This window comes from Azolla caroliniana, unplaced genomic scaffold, assembly GCF_043228905.1.
Source record: "Azolla caroliniana isolate FFs.n. ecotype wild unplaced genomic scaffold, voAzoCaro1.0.p SCAF_8, whole genome shotgun sequence".
In the NCBI taxonomy this organism is placed as follows: Eukaryota; Viridiplantae; Streptophyta; class Polypodiopsida; order Salviniales; family Salviniaceae; genus Azolla; species Azolla caroliniana.
This window is the reverse complement of record NW_028230443.1, coordinates 13,370,999-13,392,707: the sequence shown is the minus strand read 5'-3', so window position 1 is coordinate 13,392,707 and position 21,709 is coordinate 13,370,999. Positions and strand designations below refer to the sequence as shown.

Here is a 21,709-nt window from a genome sequence, read left to right as displayed (position 1 = left end):
ATGTTGACGACATGCTAATTGTCGGACAAGAAGCTATTATGGTTGTCACAGGAGAAATATGTGACAAAGGTGCTCCATAGATTCAACATGCAAGACCCGAAACCAGTTGGTTCGACATTGCCGACAAACTGCATGTTGAGCAAAAACCAATGTCTGAAGATGAAAGCGGAGAAAGCTAAGATGATGAAGGTTCCCTATGCCTCAGTAGTCGAAAGCCTAATGTATGCAATGGTATGTACTAGGCCGGACATTGGATACGCAGTTGGAGTCGTCAGCCGATTCATGAGCAACCCTAGCAAGGAACATTGGACAATAGTCAAATGGATACTTCGGTACCTGAGAGGCATCTCGAGCATGTGTCTTTGATTCAGCTCAAGTAACCCCACATTGGAAGGTTATACAAATTCAGACATGTCGGCTGATGTAGATACCAGCTAATCCACATCCGGATATGTAATGACTTATGCAAGGGGAGTTGTCTCGTGGCAGTCGAGGTTGCAAAAGCCCGTGGCGTTGTCGACCACAGAAACCGAGTATACGGTTGCAGCAGAAGTCGGTAAGGAAGTTATATGGATGAAGGAGTTCATTGGAGAGTTGGGAATTCAGCAAGAGGAATTTTGACTCTACTGCGACAATCAAAGTGCCATCCACCTTGCGAAGAATGTTGCCTACCACTCAAGGACCAAGCACATCCAAAGAAGATACCATTGGCTCCGAGAACGAGTAGAAGAAAAGGAGTTTGCTCTGATGAAGATCCCCACACAGCTAAGAATGGGTCGGAAATGTTGATGAAGGTGTTGTCGGCCGAAAAGTTGGATGCGTGTTGACAAAGAGTCGGGCTAGTGAAGTACCCCAAGCCGGAGTGAAGGGGGAGTTTGTTGGGGTACAAGTCCCTCCAGATGGGAAGGTTACGAGCCGAATCGGATTGAGATTCGATAGGAAATTCGGCCGAGGCCAAAAATCAAATGATTGAAAATCGACAAATCGAATAATCAATTTAATAGCCGATTGGGGAGGCTATATTTGTAAATAGTCTAAATGTGCCCATTGGAACTATATCTGTAAATAGCCTTGAAAGTTGTATTAGTATAAATACAACTAGGGCAAATCTTATGATTGTGTGAATCATTCGTGTAGTTGATCATTGTGAAATAGTTGGAAGAAAGTAGTTGCCTCTGTAACTAGAGAGGAATGTGTGTGTGTGTGTGTGTGTAACCCTGTAGCCGTCAAAGGACGAAGAAGTGTTAAAGGTTGTTGCATTGAATCCACTTGTTGTACTCCTCCCCTTATAGTGATTAGTTTGGAGTTTGTGGACTCCATGTGGTTTTTTTTCCCCATTCGAGTTTTCTACATCTTGGTATTTTTCGCTTTCTGTTTTCTGTACATCTGTCTTCTCGGTTGTTGTGCCCGCATACGCACGAATAGGAACCGGTTGTGGCCAATCGATTCTCATCAGTATCAAAGTGTGATACTCAGACTCTCAAACTTGTTTAGGGCAAAGTGTGCATAGCCGACCACTCTCATCACTTGGGCCCCAACGCCATGTCTCACATCGCAATGCATGGGAGTTAAGTCGCATGGAAGCAATGGTTTGAATAGCAAATAACGGGATGGTCTCTAACATGTATCGATCTGTACGGTTCCCCATTCTGCGAAGAATATGGTTTTGTAGTTAGGTGCAACATGTGTAGTATAATGTGTGAAGTGTGAGCCTCCACATTTGTCCCATGTCATGATACATTGGCATTGCAAAAAGGCCTCATTTACAAAGGAATCTAGCGATGCATCATGAAGCAAGTGTCTTGCATCCCATCTACCAAACCATTTTTCCATATCTTGCATCCAACTGGAACATAAAAAAATTTGTGAGAGACTTTTTTGAACCTTAAGCATGTATTTAACAACCCTTTCCATGGCCATGATCTCAATGGGAAGCAATACCATCTCAAGGAGGAGGAGGGTGTATGGTGTTTGTTTCTTAACTTGTAGAAACTTTGTAAGAAAATGTTTTTGGACATTTTGAAACTCATTCCAGATAGATTTAGGGATGTTACCGCCCCATAGAGTTCCATTGATGGAGGCAAGAAATCCCAAGTAGGCTTTTAGTACATAGTAGGAATGACAAAAAACACATATAGCCTATCAATGTAATGGTTGTCCATTTCGTCTTTACATTTATGTAGCCTTTCCGTTACAATCCAACAACACTTGGAATGCATTTGAAAATGAGTGGAGCTAATGAGTAAGGAGAAGGGAACTTGTCTGACATTCTAGACATACGTTTTTAGTTCTTTCATGTAACAAATGCACCCTTGATCGATCAGTCAATCAACTACACATTAGAACAAGCATTCATAATGGCACGAGAGGGATAAAGTATACATGCATTCTCCCATATGCCGTTCTCTAAGGCTTTCTAGGGCTTGAGTTTGGCAAAGCATTCAAAATTCAAGCCCTATATACATTATTATTATTATAACAAACAACAACTACTACGATTCCCAAACCAAAGTTCAGAGTGTGTCCAAAAGAATATATTGGCATGGCCTTCCAAGAATGCTAATTACAAATGCTTTCATTTTTTCCTTTCTTTCCTTCTTGTTTATATGTATGTACATGATCAAGAAGAGCACTAGAGGCCTTCTTGGTGGTCAATGTCTGTCCCATCCGAGAAGTAGGAACCTTCCTGTTGCCATTTGTCGTGGCCGTCAGACGACCAAGACCTCGGTGCCACCCCCCACCTCACGAAGATGAAGCGCTCGGCATGCCGGAAGAATCCAGAATTGTCGAGTATCGGGTTCCATACACCACTGACAATGCTGTAGTTCCGATCGAACGGGTGCCGGTGGTGTGCCCCGTGCATCTTCCGGCTCACCAACACACCGGCCTCCTGTAGCATTACCACAATTGCCGGAAGCTCGGACCGCTTCGAGTGGGCCCACGCGTGGAACTGCTGGCACAGCACCACGAACCCCGTGAGCGATGCTACGAAGGTGTCCACGGAAGCTGGTATCTGGCCGTCATTGGCGAGGAGGAAAGGAAGGAGTGCGAACATGGCCGGCCGGGCGAGGCCATGGAGATTGTTGGCCACTTGCCGTTTCGTGATGGTCCAGGGGCGTTTGTGGTGGCCTTGGAAGGCATCGATCTGTGGGCCAAAGACAGGAGTGCTGGCATCCCCGTAGTTGTCGATCGCCCAATGGTAGATTCCTGTGGCTAGATCCGCAGTGAAGTATCCCGCAAGGCATGTGGCCGCCATCCCGGGAAGAATCTCTGCCGGATTCCCGGCCGAGGCGGCCACCATGCCCTTCATCATGAGGCCAGCGACAGCAACCGCCGCCGCCCCCACCCACACCCTATGCTCCCACGTGGATTCCAGGGGCGTCTCGCGCATACCCATCTCCTCTGCCAGCTCCTCTCCAGTGGCCGTATCGACGGCCAAGGCATGATTCTGATGATTCTCGAAGGACCTTGTGGCAGGCTGGAGGCTCTTAGAATCGATGCCTTCCGGTTGGCGGCTGCGGGCAGTCACGTGAGGGTTGCTAGCTGCCACGTGTGGCACGTGCGATCTGGGGGCGGAGGATCTGGTGGGGGTGGGAGGGGAACATCGGTAGAATGGAGGAGGGCTCACACCACATTTGAGAGAAGCAATAGCAGCAGCAGCCATAGCCATGGAGGGAGGAGGAGGAATGGCGATGGTCAGACGCCTCCCTCTCTTCCTTCCTCTTCCTTTCCTTTCCTTTGCTTTCCTTCCTTTTCTTCTTCTTCTTCTTCTTCTTCTTCTTCTTCTTCTTCTTCTTCTGCTTCTGCTGCCATCGCTTGGTTGCTTGGTTGCTTATATGAGATATATAGAGGTGCTTCGGACGTGGTCTCCGACCGGACACGTCACCCTCAGGAATCTGGACCACAATTTGCATAAAGGACCAGCTTTCCACGTCGTGTCAGCAGAGCAGTCCTACGTGTCGTGCCCCACTTACCCCGCCCTGCTTGGACACGTCAGCGTGCTCCTCGGCCTCTCGTTTTCTTTTTCATTTTTTGGGGGGGTAGAGGAGGAGCATATTCGGTGGTGGCCACGTGTCACATCTGCCATGTCAGATACTCTCCCGCCTCTCTGAGTAGTTAGTTATGTAGTTAGTTAGCAAGACAAGAGAGAAATTTGTTTGGCCACAATCAAGAGAGAGAGAGAGAGAGAGGGTGGATTGACGTTTGACATGAGACACGCACACCCACCCCAAACCCACACACACAAAAAAGGTACCTACACAAAGTGGGTCTCGTGTACCTAGGAGTTTTTGCACACACACCCCTTTTACGTTGTCAATGTCATTAGGGTGGCTTTGTTAAGCCTCGATCCTTCTTTAAATAAACATAAGCGTGTGGTCCGCTCAAGTTTCAACACGTCAAGCTAAATATAGGTAGTTTTGGGGTTCTTGTGTTATATATATATATACATATATATATAGGTTGATCATTTAAAACCCATCAACTGGGGGAGGATTGTCAAAATTGGCATTTCAATGATATCTTATGTATGTCATTTCGAAATTACATATATGTATAAAGAGTTGCATTTCTGCAGATTTTGCCATCTTATCGAGGCACTTTTAGTATTATGAGCCCTATGAGAATTGGATTCAAGATTGTTCCATTATGGCCATTTTTTCTAACCAAGTGCTAGCTAGCTACCCTAAACCAACAACATCTACTACATGTCATGAACCTAGAATAAAACAAGGAAAGTCTATGAGCTTATGCAAGTAGTACACGAATGATTCGCAAAAGTTCTTATATATAATCAAAAATCAAGAATACAATAACTTCAAGGACATGTTGAAAATGACACAAATGCTTAGAATGGCCACCCTAATGTGAAAGAGACCTAATCTCATTGTAAAAAGCAATAAAAGCCACCTTTTAGTGACTTTAGCAGCTCTTCTTGCTTCGGGGGTTTTCTTCTTTCACATAGTTGTACTAGAGCTCTAACTCTTTCCTCTCGATCTTTCACTTAAGCCAACTAGTGATTAAGGTTAAGTGCTAATTAGCCCAAACCCTGATCACTATACCTCCTCTATGTGTGTCATAAACATACTCATAATAGAAACAATGTTTATCTCATCTTTTATTCTTTCTATGTGTATGTGTGTTTAATGGTAATCTTCTATTAAGATAGAGAGCTAAAGCACAAGAGAGTGAGTGTGAGTGGTAGTTATACTAGGGTTGCAAGACTAGATGCCCGGGGTGATTGATAACCACTCACACTTGGTTTAGTACAAATAGGGTTTAAACGAAGCTATTGATCCTTTGGTCAACGATATCGACGTGGAGGTAGAACTCCATTGATTCATAGAAGTGTTTCGGTGTCATGCACACGGAAACCACACATCTATTTGACGCCACTATCGGAATAAGACTAATGCTTGAAACCAACTACGAGCCGTTCATAAGCTCCCAAAGCAAGTTTTCATTGACCTTGGAATAGACAAAAAGGCAAAGAGGCAAAACAAATTATGTTTTTAGTACTTTGTTTTGTGCTACTAGGTCATATAATTTATAGTGTTTAGTTTTCTTAGTAATCCACAAAAGTTGCCTAGAAGTTAGCTTGCTAATCATTTGGTTTTCAATTTTTTTGTTTTTTTCCTTCATACTCTAAAATTTTTCCGCTGTTTTTAGTCTAGTTTCAACATTGTACATGGTGAGCGCTATTTTTCTGTAGTAACCATTGATTTTCTATTTTTTCTTCAAACTAATTGGGTGACCGTTTACATTCACATTGTCGTTTAAATGCACATGCCTATGCTACTCAAATAGGAACACAAAGAACTTGAACCATGGAGGATGTGATGTTGTGCAAGAAGATCCTTAAAACCCCTTTGTGGGTTTCTTCATATAACTTCCTCTTTTTGGTAAATTAGCACTATTGAGAACGAAGACTTGCTTCAATTGAGGGTGGTTCATAATCGAGGACTCACTAGAGTTGAGGTTAGCTCCAACTAACCTTCAAGTTGGAGTTGAACTTTCGTTGTACTCGAAAGCTCGCTAGAGTCGAACATTCATGTGACTTGAAGGTCTCTCTACTTTCGTTGGTGCCGCAATTAGGTCTCTCTCTCACACACACTGACTCATTCTCTCTCTCTCTATAATGGTACTTAAAGTGATTAACATGGGACTAGGGTTAACTACGTCTTATTATTACAACAAACACTTGATTAAGACCAAATAAACACATGATCATATGAGAAAATCCATTAATATATTGGGGTTCACCAAATAATTCCTCAATTATGATGGATTTTACAACATGACCACTTAGGGTTTTTACAAGAAATTAATGAAAATGATATGGTTGAGCTTTTGTGTGGATCCGAGGTTAGTGGTGTTGCCAATGCCTTGTCTATGATCAACGCGAACGATATCTTTTGTTTACCAATAAAAATATCCTCCATTGGTATTAACATAAAGTGGTCAAAGGCAATATACAAAACAGTCCACTATTACAAAGAATATTGTAACATATTTAACTAGAAAAGTATTGAATACTCATGTAGCTTCAGCAATCCAACCACATTTAGCATCCATATCAAGCAAGGAATTACCACCAACAACATTGGGTTCAAACAACCCCCCTCTTTTTACAAGCTCAATATGGATTTTTGGCCTTTAACACTGGAGTCTATGCCATTGCAAACTTTAACGATATCTTTTGTTGATGTAGTATCCTCGGGTTGATTTATGCTTCCTTCCTCAATCGGTAGCTAAACTCCAACACAAGGAAAGAGGTTGAAGGAGAGGTGTCCAACTACACTCTCACACACCCACCTACAAAACCCTAAACTCTTAAGAAGAGCATTACCAAGAAGAAGATGAGGAGGAGGAAAAAATGAAAAGCTTAAAACTCAAAAAATATCACATACAAAATCATCAAAGACTAAAAACCAGAATGAGCCCTCCTCTCTATTGGACTAAAAGTCCTACTCTGACCATAGTGTTCTAGTGTGAACACTTCCTTTACATAGAATATATAAGAGGGTAGTGTTAACTAAGATGATCGACCCACAAGGCATAAGGCAATAATTGAGGTCAATCTTCGAATCTTCCTCCACAAGCTCTAACAATAGGATTGACTATGGGACCGTTGTCCACACTCTATCTTCCCATTGGCTTCGAGGTTATAAGCATTTGTTAGGGAGATATTTACTGTTAGTCTTTTGAGGATCCGTACGGGTTCATTGAGATTCAACTCTACCATATCTGGCACAATCTTTCCCACACACCTGTCGTCACGGATGAACAATTGGAAGATAAAGTTTATGACAATGAGTAAGAATATCTATTCCATGACTGGTGTTGATTTCCTTGATGTTAACAAGGGAGATTAAACCTTTTTATACATGTAGTGAAGCATGATAAGCATGCTCATGCCAAGTCTTATATACTCAGTCTTATATACCACTCTTTATACAAAGGTTTAAAAACTAAAGTTTTTCTAGGAGAAATATATATATACAAGAACCTAAGGGTAAAATTCAAGTCGATGTTCATGACATTATCCTCCCCTTAAGCGCCGACTTCAAGAAGGTGTGGGTTTGTGAGGATATCGGAGATGAAAATCATGAACTACTTCCGGGGCATTGAATAATTTCTAGCGGGTTCCCATGTGGCCTCAAAGATGGGATATCCTTTCCACAAGACCAGATACTTGAGCTTCCGTCGGCTCTTGCGCGAGTCTAGAATGGTCTCGACTTCATACTCATTCCCAGTCGCCAAAGCCACAAGCAGGGGGTAGCTCAATGCTTCTTCCTGGAATTGAGGATGGATGATAGAGCTCAAGAAGTGATCCATGGAAGACATTGTGAATTTAGTAGTGTGATGGAAGAGCAAGAAGGAAAGCCACAGGGTTGACTTTGTCAATGATGCAAAACGGACCCAACTTTTTGTAATCGAGTTTGTTGCATGGGCGAGTTCTCGGAATATGTCGACGTAATAGCTAGACCATGTCACCAACTTTAAAACCAAGTGCAACCCGCTGATGTCAATCATCCTTCTCTTTGTGTCGTTCTTGAGCAATGGAGAGTTCTAGGGATAGGTCATTGTTAAAGTAAACGTGCGGAAGCGTTCGACAAACCGGCTCAGCACGTAAAAGTGGATTCAAAAACAATAGTTCTCTGTGTACATACAATGTTCTTACACAACACCATTTATGCAAGTCCTTAGAAGAACTGACAGAAGTACAATCTACTTCAATGTTCCTACGAGCGATTGACACTAACTACGAGACAACTACCTAATAGTCTAGGCTACTACTAGGCTTCCGGTTCGCACTCGAATCCGGTTCTCCGATCCATCTCCCCGATCCGGCCGGTTGTTTCCAGATACCGATCCAGCTCTTGGCTCTGGATGTCCATCCGAATCCGGTTGAGCTTGCCCGCTCAACACTCCCCCTCAAGCTCAACTTGAGGTCAGATCATGGTATCATCTTGCCTTGCTCGCGCTCCTCGCCCAGTCTGGTTCCGCTTCCTGCGACCCGCCCGATTCTGCGCACCTTGACCTTCTCAGTAGACTTGTCTGCTCATCAAGCCCATTTCAGTTCCCTCGTTATTACGACTTCGGCGCTCGTTGCCTCATCAATTCCTTCGTGTTGGCGTCGACTTCCGCTACATCCTTGTCCACTTGACCTTTAGTTGATCCGACTCTTCTGAATCCCACTGTTGAACCGAACCAGTTGTCTCCGATTCGTTCCAACTCTTGTCTGAATCAATCACTCCCGATTCGTTCCGGCTCTTGTCTGAGTCGTTAGTTCCCAACTCGTCTTCCGGTTTCAGGCCCTTCACAATATCAGACCATGTCAAGGTCTCGGCCTGCTTCCGATCGCCCTTGCCGCCTCTACCGCTTGCTCTGAATTGTTCGGATGTGCCGACTCCTTTGGTCAGCTCGGCTTCCGTTTTCTGCTTATCTCCCCCCTTGGTTCTTTCTTCCTCTCGGGCTCCTTGTCCGGTTCCATCTGTTCCCGTTCCTATTCCTATTCTCCCCCTAAAGTGCGGCACCTTGAGACGTTGAATGTCAAGCATCTCCGAAAAGTGATGCAACTTGTCCGATCTGAGTGGCTTGGTAAAGATATCGGCAGCTTGCCGATCTATGTGAACATACCGAAGTTCAACTTCACCGTTCAGGACCCGCTCACGCACAAAGTGATAATGTAGTAGATAGTGCGACTATCCTCTGAAGTCTAGAGCACCATGAAATAGCTCCACATGCAAGGGCTTATACATTGCCACTTGTGGACTTGCATGTATCTACATCACTTGCCATGTCTGAATCACAAAATCCTCTAATGGACCCTTTCCATAACATAGGTTGGTCCCTTTCAAATATCTCAAGATAAATTTCATTGTCTCCCAATGAGCAATATCAGCATTAGCCATGAACCTGCAACCAAATCTGATTGCAAGAGCAATGTTTAGCCAAGTGGCAACCATAGCATGCATGAGTGAACCACGAGATGATGCATATGGAACATTCTTCATGTAATTGGTTGCATCATCATCTTTGGCACAATCATCCTTGGAAAGCCTACATGTGGTTGCAATGGCACTCCAAGAGGCTTAGCATTAACCACATTAAATCTGTCAAGCACTTTTTCAACATACTTTTCTTGGGATAAATGCAAAGTATATTGTTGCGTATCTCTTTTTATTCACATACAAAGAATATGGTCAACTTCCCCAAGGTATTTCATTGAGAATGGAGAGTTCAGCTATTGTTTGAGAGCATTCAGAGTGCTCTTTTTATTCCCCGCTACCTACATATCATCTACATACAAGACGAGAATAATTGGGCTGCCAACTTCATCCTTTTTAGTGTACAAACAGTGGTTCGCATGGCTTCTTTTGAATCCATGTTTAAGCATAAATTCATCAAACTTCATATACCATTGCTTGAGGGCCTGTTTCAACCCATATAAGCTCCTTTTCAACTTGAAAACCAAATGCTCTTTTTTCGAGGAGTAGCATATCCTTCTCGATGTTTGATGTACAGCTCTTACTCTAAATCCCAACGCAAAAGGTTATATTCACATCCATTTGGAATAATTCCAAAACCAAGGTGACTCTAAGAGCAAACACGATACATAGTGTGGACATCTTAAACTCCGAAGAGAAAACCTCTTGGAAACCAATGCCCTCTTTTTGGCCATATCCCCTACCAACCAACCTTGCCTTATATTTGGGTTTATACTTGGGTTTCCATCAACAGTTTTGATTTTGCATACCCAATAGTTTGGAATGGCCTTACTACATTTGGGTAACTTAACCAAATCCCAAGCATACTTTGCATGCAAGGCTTCTCTTCCCGCATGGCAAACTCCCAATTGATTTGACTGTTTGAAGGTGTATGTATCATATATAGCAAAGCTGGGAGCATGATAGATAACATATTCATTTCATAATTTTATAAAATCAATGATATCATGTTATAATAACTGCATAACAATCAAACCAACTTCATTTTACCCGCAAATTTACTATATGACAACTTGAGTGAAAGCAATGCCTGCATGTTTAAAGTGAATTTCAGCTAATATCTTTCACTTGTAGAAAAAAACAATCATTTGAAATTAAATTAATTCCGAGCAAAGATGCAACAGAGATGATACAAATTCTCAAATTTACTGGTTATCATGCCAGGTTCTTATCCCTACCTTGAAGTTTAAGGCATAAACATTGGTTTCACTCTTGTAGAGGTATATGTAGTAACAGTAGACTAAAAGGCAACAAAAATTTGATTCCTGATTTCTCAGAACTGGGGTACAAAATTTAGCAGCATCTGCAGAGAAAACTGAGCACAATGGTGAAACACTTGGATCTCGCAATTGTCTGCATTCCAGCAGCAACTGCATGAACACTAAATGCCCTCAAATCACTGTCTGCTCTCCTCTTTGTTTTATAGAACTAGTTCCACATCACATGCTTCCTGTCATTTTAGCAGAACCATGAACTGGAGCAAAACATGATTCATCTTTACCCCTGATCCAGGCAAAGAAACTCATAAATTATATCATCATCATAGAAGTGGCGTCATATGTGAAGCCTATTCATCATAGCCCTTCGTTTCTTTTGATTTTTTCCTCAACTTCTTATTCTGGGATAATTTGATATCTGATGCTGAGGCAGGCCGCTTGACAGCATCTTTCGTAGATATATTGGATATGTGACCATTTGGTGATGGTAGTTCATCCTTCAAAGAGAAGTCTTCCATGTCAGATGCCTTCTGCACTCGTCCTAAAAAAGCCATAATAGCAATGGAACAGATTTCAGCACCAGAAAATACCAAATACAAACATCAACATAAAGGGATTAAGGTCAGTCCAACATACTTCGAATCGAGCAAGCAGTGAGGCAAGTGAGCCGAGCTTTTGTGTCAGCCTCCATCAGGGCTCTTGAGGACTTTGATACATCCAGTTTTGCAATATACCGAGCATCCCACACTCGAACGAAGCCATCAGAGGAAGCACTGGCTACATATGAAGAAAGGGCATCTTCTGATGTTCCCCATGTGGCAAGGCCTCTGATCCTGTTTGAATGTGCACTCTCAATGAAGATAGCAACCTTGGCACTCCTTGTATCCCAAGCCCTAATCGAACAGTCCTCTCCTGCTGTAAAAAGAAGCTTATCCTGAAACCACAGTAAACAGTGAAGTGAAAGCTCAGTGACAGACACAATCTAGACTTACAGTTTATCATAGAAAATTGCAGACACAGTGAACCTGAAGTTCAAAATGATAAAGCTGTTTTAAAAACTCTAGAGTCTGTAGAGGCCACATTGATCAATGAGACCAACAATTGTTATGATCAACATTGTGTGTGATATCGCTCATCCATACAAAAAGAAGCAAACTCTTCTTGTTGTCTGTTATCTTCTTCAAGGGTCCTGAAAGTATAGATTTATGAAGTGCCATGATTGCTGGCTGCACTATATATCTGGTTTCTGTCGTTGCCTCATTATGGGCCTACAGTTTATATGAAACATAGGATGCCCACACTTGAAGGGCCTAGTGTGCACCATCTAGTTGATAAGGAAGTTAATTAATGGTCAGGTTAAAAAATGTGTAGCAAAAGTAAATCCACAATACCCTGCACACGTACAAAGTGGTTGAAAACCAGGCCAACATCATCTTGTGACATTCCAAAATCCAAAAAATCACTTGCATTTGTCACTATAGTACAAGAGTGAACCATATGGTTCCACTTGAAAGAAGACCTTGTGGTTAATGCAGGCAGAATGAACTTTCCTAATATGACATATTAGAGCTTTCTCATAAAATATTCACAAATAATACATCAATTCTATCTTGACATGTTCTATTAGAGCTTTTGATAGAAACAAGAGTGTCAGGGTGTGTTTAAATGAACATTGCCTATGCCCTTCAGTTCTTTGCTCAAGAGAAATTTTGTATATTTCTTGAATGTTTTGGGTGTGACTTTTCTGAAGATCGTCTCTCATGTCAAACTAGCTTCAGTGTATTATGCCATCTACGCCTGCAATTTGTGTTATTTTTTGTTGCATCTGCTTTGGGTGTGAAAATGCACTTTACAAAACCTCTATATCAACCCCATAACATCAAGAGGTGATATGGGTTCAAGGTGAGTATGTGGCCATTTTTATATACACATCAAATATCACAAACAACCATGTACATCAATTATGTCCTGATCGGAATGGTATTCAGCAGGTCCCAACATATTTCGGGCGTTTCCAACAGCTAGAAATCCATCTTCCGGTGTAAAAGATAGATATGAATGATCCATAGCCAATGCAGTGACTTTCGCAGAGATCATACTCCGTTTCAGTAAAGATATCAAGGATTGTGGACAATATATTGAACTCATGTGAGCAATGGCGATACCAGTGAATGGCAATACCAGTGAAGTGAAGCTATTTAGAAAATGAAAGAAACATCTGTGAACAAAATGCCCAGTTTAACAAGAGAAATAATATAAAAAAGCGCTGTGGAAAACAGTCAACTGAGGCAATGTGGCAAAGAGACAAAGGATGGAATCCACGAAAAGATGAAGAAAGAACAGTGTTTGATAAGGATGAGAGACATATTATTTACCTCTTCCTGAGCCATACAAAGCACACGTTTCTCATGAACAAAGGTATGCAAAGCTCGCCCATCTTCAGCACCGTGAACAACTACATTATTCTCCACACAAAGAGAATAAAAAAGTCCTTGCTCTGGACTAAACCTGATAAGCGACCCTTCACTCTGAAGCTTGGTTGTGAAGCTACGCCTGCCTTTGAGCAGATCATACATATTAAGCTGCGAATCTCGACCCACAGAGAGGCAGATCCGACCAGAAGGATGGATGGTGAGGTCAGAAACTCCTTTCTTGTGACCCTTCATGGTCTTGTAGAGTATCCAAGCTTCAGTGTTCCATATACAGACAGTTCCATCGTCAGACCCACTGAGAAGGTTGCTTGGATATGGGGAAGGAAGGTCACCATGGCCATAGAACGCGAGCGACGAGACCGCACCTGTGTGTTGAATCAGGGTTCCCATATCTTTCTGTGCGTTTGAGTCGAAGACCTTGATGGTGTCGTCTGCTCCACCTGTCGCCATCACTGGTCCCATAGAAGCGATGCATTTGATGGGTCCAAGATGAGCTGGATACGAGAAGATCTGATGAAGATCTATTATCGACGTCTTCCCTGTCTGATCTTCTTCTTCTTCTTCTTCTTCTTCTTCTTCTTCCTTGTTCTCTGTTGCCTCTTCCTCGTCTTCCTGAATCTGGTTCAGGTTCTGGTTCTTCTTCTTCTTCTTCTTCTTTACTCTCCATCCCCACAGAAATCTCTCGTATGAGCCGGCGACGAGCTTCATCCCTTCCTTCGTTTGTCTTTTGACTCTATCGAGTGCGCAGGGTTTAGGGTTTACACAAAGATTTCTGTTCCATAGATAAGCCAGCCTTCCTTCCTTGAAAAGGTTAGGGTTTAGGCATATCTCTATGCATCTTTCTTACATACATCACATACATTTACATACATACATACATACATACATACATACATACATACGCTCGTGTCTATCCTATCCGCTATCAAATCACAAATAGGGCAGGCGGCGCCGAGGGAATCCCAGCCACAAACAGTGCAAATCGCTCAGCTGAGGAGGCCATGTGCAATCTACACCATCCAATTTGGATAATAATAAAAAAGCGTGTGAATAAAAATTCCTACAGTAGTCACCCAACTCTGAGAGCTCGGTCACCCAAGCACATCCGGTTTCCCAACTATAAAAGTTAAATGCAGAAGCTTAGGAACCGACTGTCGGTCGGTTATCCGGAAGTTGAACATAACAGTTTGTTAACACAAAATACAAAGTACAAGAAAGAGAGAAAGATTGAGTGAGAGCAAACAACAAAAAATCTATTACTGGAAAAAATGCTCAGTACAAAGAATAATGCTTAAGTGCACTTTATATATACAAGCCCATCTGATAAGGCTGTCATGAAGTACTGACATGTACTTCAATGCTCTTAAAGGGGCTCCTGACACTAACTACCTATATTAGGCCTATTTACTAGAATAGGTCTAATCTGCACGTGTGACATTCTGAATTCGGTACGGATCCGGTATTCGGCTTCTTTAGTCGATACGACATCCGGTCCGGAAAGGACCTAGCCAACCGGATCAATTCCGGTTTGCCCTACCGGCTTATCCAACCGGTCCAACCCATGTTGAGCTTGCTCTCTCAACACTCCCCCTCAAGCTCAACTTGAGGTCGACTCTTCGAGTCAGCATTCGCCGGTTCTTGCTTCCAGCTCCTCCTGGCGTCATCACGCCTTGCTCACGCTCCTTGTCCAGTCTGGTTCCGCATCTAACGACCCCTTAGATCCAACACACCTTGACTCGTCTAGTTCCTTGCACCTTGACCCTTATGGTTGGCTTGTCCACACGTCAGGCCCTTCTCAGCTCCCTCGTTCTCACGGCATTGGCGCCCCCCAACCCATCTACTCCTTCGTTTCGGTGTCAGCTTTGGTTGACCTCTTGTTCGCATGGCCTTCATATGTACTTGGCTCTCCCGAATCAACCTCCTCGACCGAATCAGTTGTCTCTGATTCACCTTCCTTCTGGCCTTTGACCACATATGTCCATGTCCTGGTCCTAGCCTTCTTCTTTCGGTTGGCTCTGTCCTTCTTGACTCTGCCTCCTCTACCGCCTCCTCCATCTTTCCCAGATGTTTCGACTTCCTTACTCGATTTGGCTTCTTCTTCAGCTCTCCTCTGGCCTTCGTTCTCTTCTCAAGTTGTCCCACTTGTTCTCCCCCTCAAGTGCGGCACGTCGAGATGTTGTAGCCCAAGCATCCCCGAAAAGTGCTACAACTTGTCTAGTTTGAGTGCCTTGGTGAATATGTCGGCAACCTACCGATTGGTTTGAACATACTGGAGTTCGACTTCACCGCTCAAGACACACTCACGCACAGAGTGGTAATGCACTTCTATGTGCTTAGTGCGAGCATGGAATACAGGATTCTTGGCCAACTACATGTTGTTGATGTTGAATACGGGCTTCTAATGGACGTATTCACACCGTCTCCTTTTGTACACACTAGGCTTAGGCTATATTATGTAAATAGTGAGAAGGGCAGTTGCCCTAAGTCAGTCAATATATATAAACTAACTTTGTAACCTACTTAGAAGTTGTTGATTTAAGTTGAAATATACTCTTGACATTGTGCCTAAGTGTCAAGACATCTTGCGTACTAGTTGTATTGTTTGTCTTTGCTGCCATCATAGTTACGATCTTGCATCCTTTCTCGATCTTATCCCAGAAGAGTGTTGATCTTGTTCCGCATTACATGACAGTGATTCCAACATCTGGTATCAGATCTTGATTTTGTTTGATTCTGCCGCCATCTATCTAACCTCCATCGGCAACTCTTCTGTTGTACACCTTGAAGATCTTGATTGGCAACTCCTCTTGAAATTACATTTGACGAAGAGAGACAACCGAAGGTCTACACTCCACTATTCGAAATCACCTTTGAAGTAAGTCGGTCAACTGTACTTCGACTCCATGATTGTCGTCGCTTGGAGTGAGACCCTTCTCTTGATCAGGCCACATCCGTGCCTCACTTGGTTAGACAGAAATCGAATAGGTCATCAGACGCTATCTCCTCACTTGTCGTAACCACTCGAAGCAAACACGACTCTAGGGACAACTCCAATCTGTGTTTCATTTGGTTGAACGACATTCAGGAGGACCAACAGGCTCCGTCCCTCTCATCTTTGCAATTACCCGAAACAGGATTGGCCTAGAAAATCGCACATAATCTATGTTGGGAAATCTCGGAAAATCGACATTCGAAATCAAACAATCAAATACGGGTTTAATTTAACTAAGTCAGTTGAATGTAGTCACTCTGAACATGATTCATCTATATTCGAAACCGACACGACTTGTGTCCAACTCCAGCTAGAACGACATCAAGTGAGCTTGGTTGCTGAACTCCACCATAGTTCGTAGCTGACTCTGGACAAAGCCGACTCAACCAACACAGATGGCATCAACATCCGGCTCGTCAGAGATGAGTCTAAGGAAGTTCGACGGATCAAACTTCAGGAGCAAATGTAGGACTATTTAATAGTCAAGGGGCAAATTGACCCCATTGAGAATGAAGACCCTCCAGAAGGATACAAGCCGCTCGAATGGGAAAAGGTCGATAGAATCGTTCGCGCCACCATTCGGATGCACCTATCGAATTCTGTGTACTTCACGGTGCAATCGTGTTTAGACACTTACGAAAAGAAGGTCACCGCCACCAAGATATACCTGATTCGACGCCTTTATAACCTTTGGATGAAAGAGTCAGATTCGGTCCAAGCACACCTGAATGAGTACGAAAGCTTAAGCTCCCAAATTGCAGCTCAGGGGACGATCATCGAGGATGAACTAAAAGCAATGTTGCTTATGAGTAGTCTCCCTTTGTCGTGGGAAACTTTCGTCACAACTCTGTGCAATGCCTCGACCACAGCCGTCAAGTACTCTTCAGTCACAAGTGCAATTATGACTGAAGCGGCTCGGAGAAAATCATTTGCTAACGATTCAGCCAACAACGCTTACGTAGTACAAGGTTCAACCGATCGATCGAACAACCGTGGAAGAAGTTCTTCATGGCCACCGAACAATTAACGAAGTCGGAGCAAGTCCCCGGATAATCCATCCTGCAACTACTGCAAGAAACCCGGACACATCAAAGCCGATTGTTGTGCACTCAAGGCCCAAAACGATAAGGCTCAACAAGCCGAGCAGAAGAGTGGTCGACACGAGGAGATCAACTACATCGACTCTTCATCCAAAGTATTGACAAATGACCCGAATATATTGTCAATTGAGAACCCAATCGCATCAAAAGTTCTGCTTACGACTGAAGAATCGAGCACATGGCTCTTAGATTCGGGTGCGTCCTTTCATGTGACTCCTCATCGATCCCAATTCCATCAATACACGGCCCAACATTTTGACTCAGTACGAGTAGGAAATTCGCAACACGACAACATAATTGGAAATCGGCACGGTAGAGCTCAACCTTGTAGGTGGTTCTGCATTAGTACTAGGCAATGTCTGACATGTACTTGAGCTCTCAAGACCATTGATCTCAGTCGGACAATTGGATGAAGACAACATCCATGTTGGCTTCTCATTAGGAGGGTGCATGCTCCACAAAGGGAACCTCTTGCTTGCTCGAGGACCAAAGATACACTCATTCTATCCTTTGCACGTCATACTTAGAGAGGGTGACCTGTTTTTGGTTGACATTCCCGTGTCATCACTCTAGCACAGATGACTCGGACACCTCAGCAAGGCCGACATCACGCACTTATCTAGAGCCGGATACATCCCCAAACTCTCCTTCTCAGATCATCAGTTATGCGAGCATTGCCAATACGGCAAGCAAATAGCCGTAACACACCCTTCATCTACCCCGAGTGAATCGAGTCCGCTCAATTTGGTCCACTCGGACGTATGTGGTCCTATGCCACTTCAATCCCTCGGCGGTGCTCTATACTTCCTCAGCTTCATTGACGACTCGACTGGGGAGGTGTGGGCTTATCCGATCAAAACCAAAGATCGTGTCTTCTCAATCTTTTCTGATTGGCTCACCATGGTTGAGAATCAGTCTAGCCGACAACTGAAAAGCTTTCGGTTCGATAACGGGGGAGAGTTCAAATCAGAGGAATTTGTCAAATTTTGCCGACAATGCAGCATACGACATGTATTCACGACACCTCATAGTCCGGAGCAGAATGGAATTGTTGAGCGAATGAATCAGACAATTCAAGAACGCATAGTTTCCATGCTCCAACATTCTAGACTGTCGGATGGCATCTAGGCAAAGGCCCTACTTACGGTAGTACACATAATCAATATGTCGCCAAGTAGGCCTTTGGGACTTCGAATACCTCACGAATTATGGACCAGTAGTAAGCCGAATTACGACAAACTAAGGATTTTCGGATGTGAGGCATATGCCCCCGTCCTGAAAGATGATTGCCGCAAACTTGCACCACAATCTAGGAAATGTATTTTCCTCGGTTATGGAACAGATGGCGAAATGGGATACCGACTCTAGGACCCTAAACACAGACAAATTGTCTGAAGTTCGGACATCCTGTTCAATGAGTCGGCCATGCATCAATCGGTCGAAAAGCCGATCGAAGTCTGAAGGGTAATATTTTCCAATGTGCCAACCCTTCACAAAGGCCCAACGCACAACACACGGTCAACCTCACGGGTAGTTGAACCTTCAAACACTGACTCGGAGAATTTTGACTGGGCACAGCCAAACGATTCGGCTTTGGACCATCCGACCACGACACCCGATGCGACTAGTCCAGTCATACCTCGAAGATCCGAGAGATGTCGCAACCCTCGGAGAGATACTCTCCTGGCATCTTCTTTATGGACGCTGGAGAACTGACGTCATACGAAGAAGCATCGACGTCAGTCGATTCGGCCACCTGGCATCTGGCAATGGAGTCCGAAATGAACTCCATTCACGTAAACAAGACTTGGGACATGGTCAAATTGCTGAAAAATCGATGTGCTCTTCCGTGCAAGTGGGTCTATCGAATTAAGGAGACGTCTGATTCGGCCAACCCAAATTTCAAAGCCAGATTAGTAGCAAAGGGTTTTCAACATGAACACGGTGTTGATTTCGACGAAATCTTTTCGCCAGTGGTGAAGATGACAACCCTTCAATTCATGCTTGGCGTAGTAGCAGCCGAAAATTTGGAGTTGATTCAACTAGATGTCAAAACGGCTTTCCTCCATGGTGATCTTAAGGAGGAAATTTATATGGAGCAGCCAAAAGGTTTCATGGCATCCGGCCAAGAACATCTAGTCTGCCAACATAGGAAGAGTCTTTACGGCTTGAAATAGGCGTTGCGATAGTGGTACAAGAAGCTCGATGACTTTATCCAATCGATCCTCTTCTCAAAGAGCGATGAGGACCACTATCTCTTCACGAAAACAACTCGAGATGGATCACCCATCTTCCTCATCATCTATGTAGACCATATGCTAATCCCTCCTGGACGCCATGCTGGCAAACTCGTTCGGCAACTGCAATTGAAGTTCGCCATGAAGGATCTCGGTCCGACACAACACATTCTTGGTATGAAGATAAGTCGGAATCGTAATCAATGACAATTGTTTCTATCCTAGACTGACTACATTGGACGTGTCCTGGAACGCTTCAACATGCAATCGGCGAAATCGGCCTCTACCCCGCTCCCTATTCATACTTGGCTATCTTAGTGAGATTGTTCGACATGCGGTCCAAAGGGGGAAATTATGAAGTCGGTACTATATGCACCGACAATTGGCTCCCTAATGTACGTGATGGTCGTGACACAGCCTGATATCGATCATGTTGTCGTGATGTGGCGTGTTTAATGCGAGAAAAAGTGAAAATTTGAGGATACATGCACAATACACAAATACTTGTAAAAATGAAAATAAATCAATAATAAATAATCCTAGGGCCTAATGGCATTGAGTGCATATAGAGAGGTGCAAATAAGATTTGAACCTTACACCTCCAAGATAGGAGGCAATTAACTTACCACTAAAGCTACTACCAAGTGCTTTAGATTTTCTAAAACTATATTTTCCTGTTATAGTATTCCATAGGAAACAAATGTAAAAAACCGTGTGAACAAAACCATGGTTTTAAGCCTATGGTTTTGTGCATGTCATAAGCAAAACCGTGTGCACAAAACCATGGTTTTAGCCCTTGGTTTTATGCATGTCCCAAGCATGGAGAACCCTATAAAAGCCTCTAATTGGGCTTGGGTAAGGGGGCTCAATAGAGGATATAGTCACCATCACCATCATCATAAATATAAAATTCTTCTTATAATTATACTTCTTATTGTTCATCTTATTTTATCTTTGATCAATCTTATTATACTTCTTATTGTTCTTCTTATAATCACATCATCCTCTTCTCCATTACTTGACAGAAATCCTCCTTGGTCTAAGACCCCGGTGGTCTCGTTCAAGCGAAGCACGCATGCACGCGCATCTTTGCAACATAAAGAGTTGCTCATTTCTTGTGCCCTGCCCACACTGTCTTTGTTACTCCATTTTCAAGTCGTCCATTCCTTCAAGCCGAGCCATCATCCCCATCTGATCCACCATATTGTTCTCTCGCACTTCGCAATGTTATGACTTGTTGTCATGGCCCCCTTCGCCCCTCCTGAGCATAACCTTTCACAATTTGTATATGTGTTAGCTTCATCCCGTCTGTCCCCTTGGTCAAGAATCTTGTTAGTTGATTTGGTTGCAACGATTACCCACTCACCGCACAAGAAGGCATTTGGCTACAGATGGATTTATAAGGTGAAGAATAATGCCGACGACTCCATAAACCGCTACAAATCTCGACTCATAGCGAAAGGATATGCGCAAACACATGGAGTCGACTCTGAAGAGGCCCTTGCCCCGGTGGCAAAGATGACGACTGTGCGGACTGTGATTACACTTGCAACAGCAAAAGGGTGGCATCTCCACCAGATGGACGTCAAGAAGGCCTTTCTTCAAGGCGAATTAGAAGAGGAGGTGTACATGGTACAACCACCCGGCTTCGAATCCAACATTCATCCGAAAGCGGTCTGTTGACTCAAGAAGCCTCTCTACGGCCTCAAGCAAGCACCGCCTGCTTGACACTCAAAGATAACACAATATCTTCATCGAATTGGCTTTTGAATGTCGAAATCTGATAACTCCCTCTACGTACGAAACGACTCTAGAAGCCCGATTGTCATAATCCTATACGTGGATGATTTGGTTATTGGAGGTGAGCATTTAGTTGACATCAACTAGGTGAAGTCCCTCCTCTCCAACAAATTTGAGATGACGGACATGAAGGAGCTCCATTACTTCCTTGGCATTGATGTAATTCTAACTCTAGCCTGCACTATGATCACTCAACGACATTACATCCTCAACTTATTATACAAGTTTGGGATGATTGAGTGCAAATCTGTGGCAACCCCTCTCAATCGAAACCTCAAACTAGACATTGACTCTGGCACAGACGAGTGCAAGCCGACTCAGTATCGACAACTGATCGAGAGTCTCATCTATCTCACGATCACTTGACCCAACCTCAACTATCCGGTCGACCTCCTTAGCCAATTCATGCAAACTCCACG

General features: G+C 43.5%; 2 protein-coding genes across 2 annotated transcripts; both read right to left on the bottom strand.

Moving 5' to 3' along the window:
• Window positions 1-2,523: 2,523 nt before the first annotated feature.
• On the bottom strand, window positions 2,524-3,678 carry LOC147861040 (fatty acid desaturase 4-like 2, chloroplastic). Its single transcript, XM_087323223.1, has one exon. It carries the CDS (start codon window positions 3,668-3,670, stop codon window positions 2,633-2,635), a length of 1,038 nt encoding a protein of 345 aa, XP_087179349.1. The 5' UTR covers window positions 3,671-3,678; the 3' UTR covers window positions 2,524-2,632.
• Window positions 3,679-10,588: 6,910 nt separating this feature from the next.
• Window positions 10,589-13,964, bottom strand: LOC147861039 (Transducin/WD40 repeat-like superfamily protein). Its single transcript, XM_087323847.1, has 3 exons — window positions 13,105-13,964; window positions 11,366-11,663; window positions 10,589-11,270 (listed from the first exon to the last, which is right to left on the bottom strand). Exons 1-3 carry the CDS (start codon window positions 13,867-13,869, stop codon window positions 11,080-11,082), a joined length of 1,254 nt encoding a protein of 417 aa, XP_087179973.1. The 5' UTR covers window positions 13,870-13,964; the 3' UTR covers window positions 10,589-11,079.
• Between the last annotated feature and the right edge of the window lie 7,745 nt (window positions 13,965-21,709).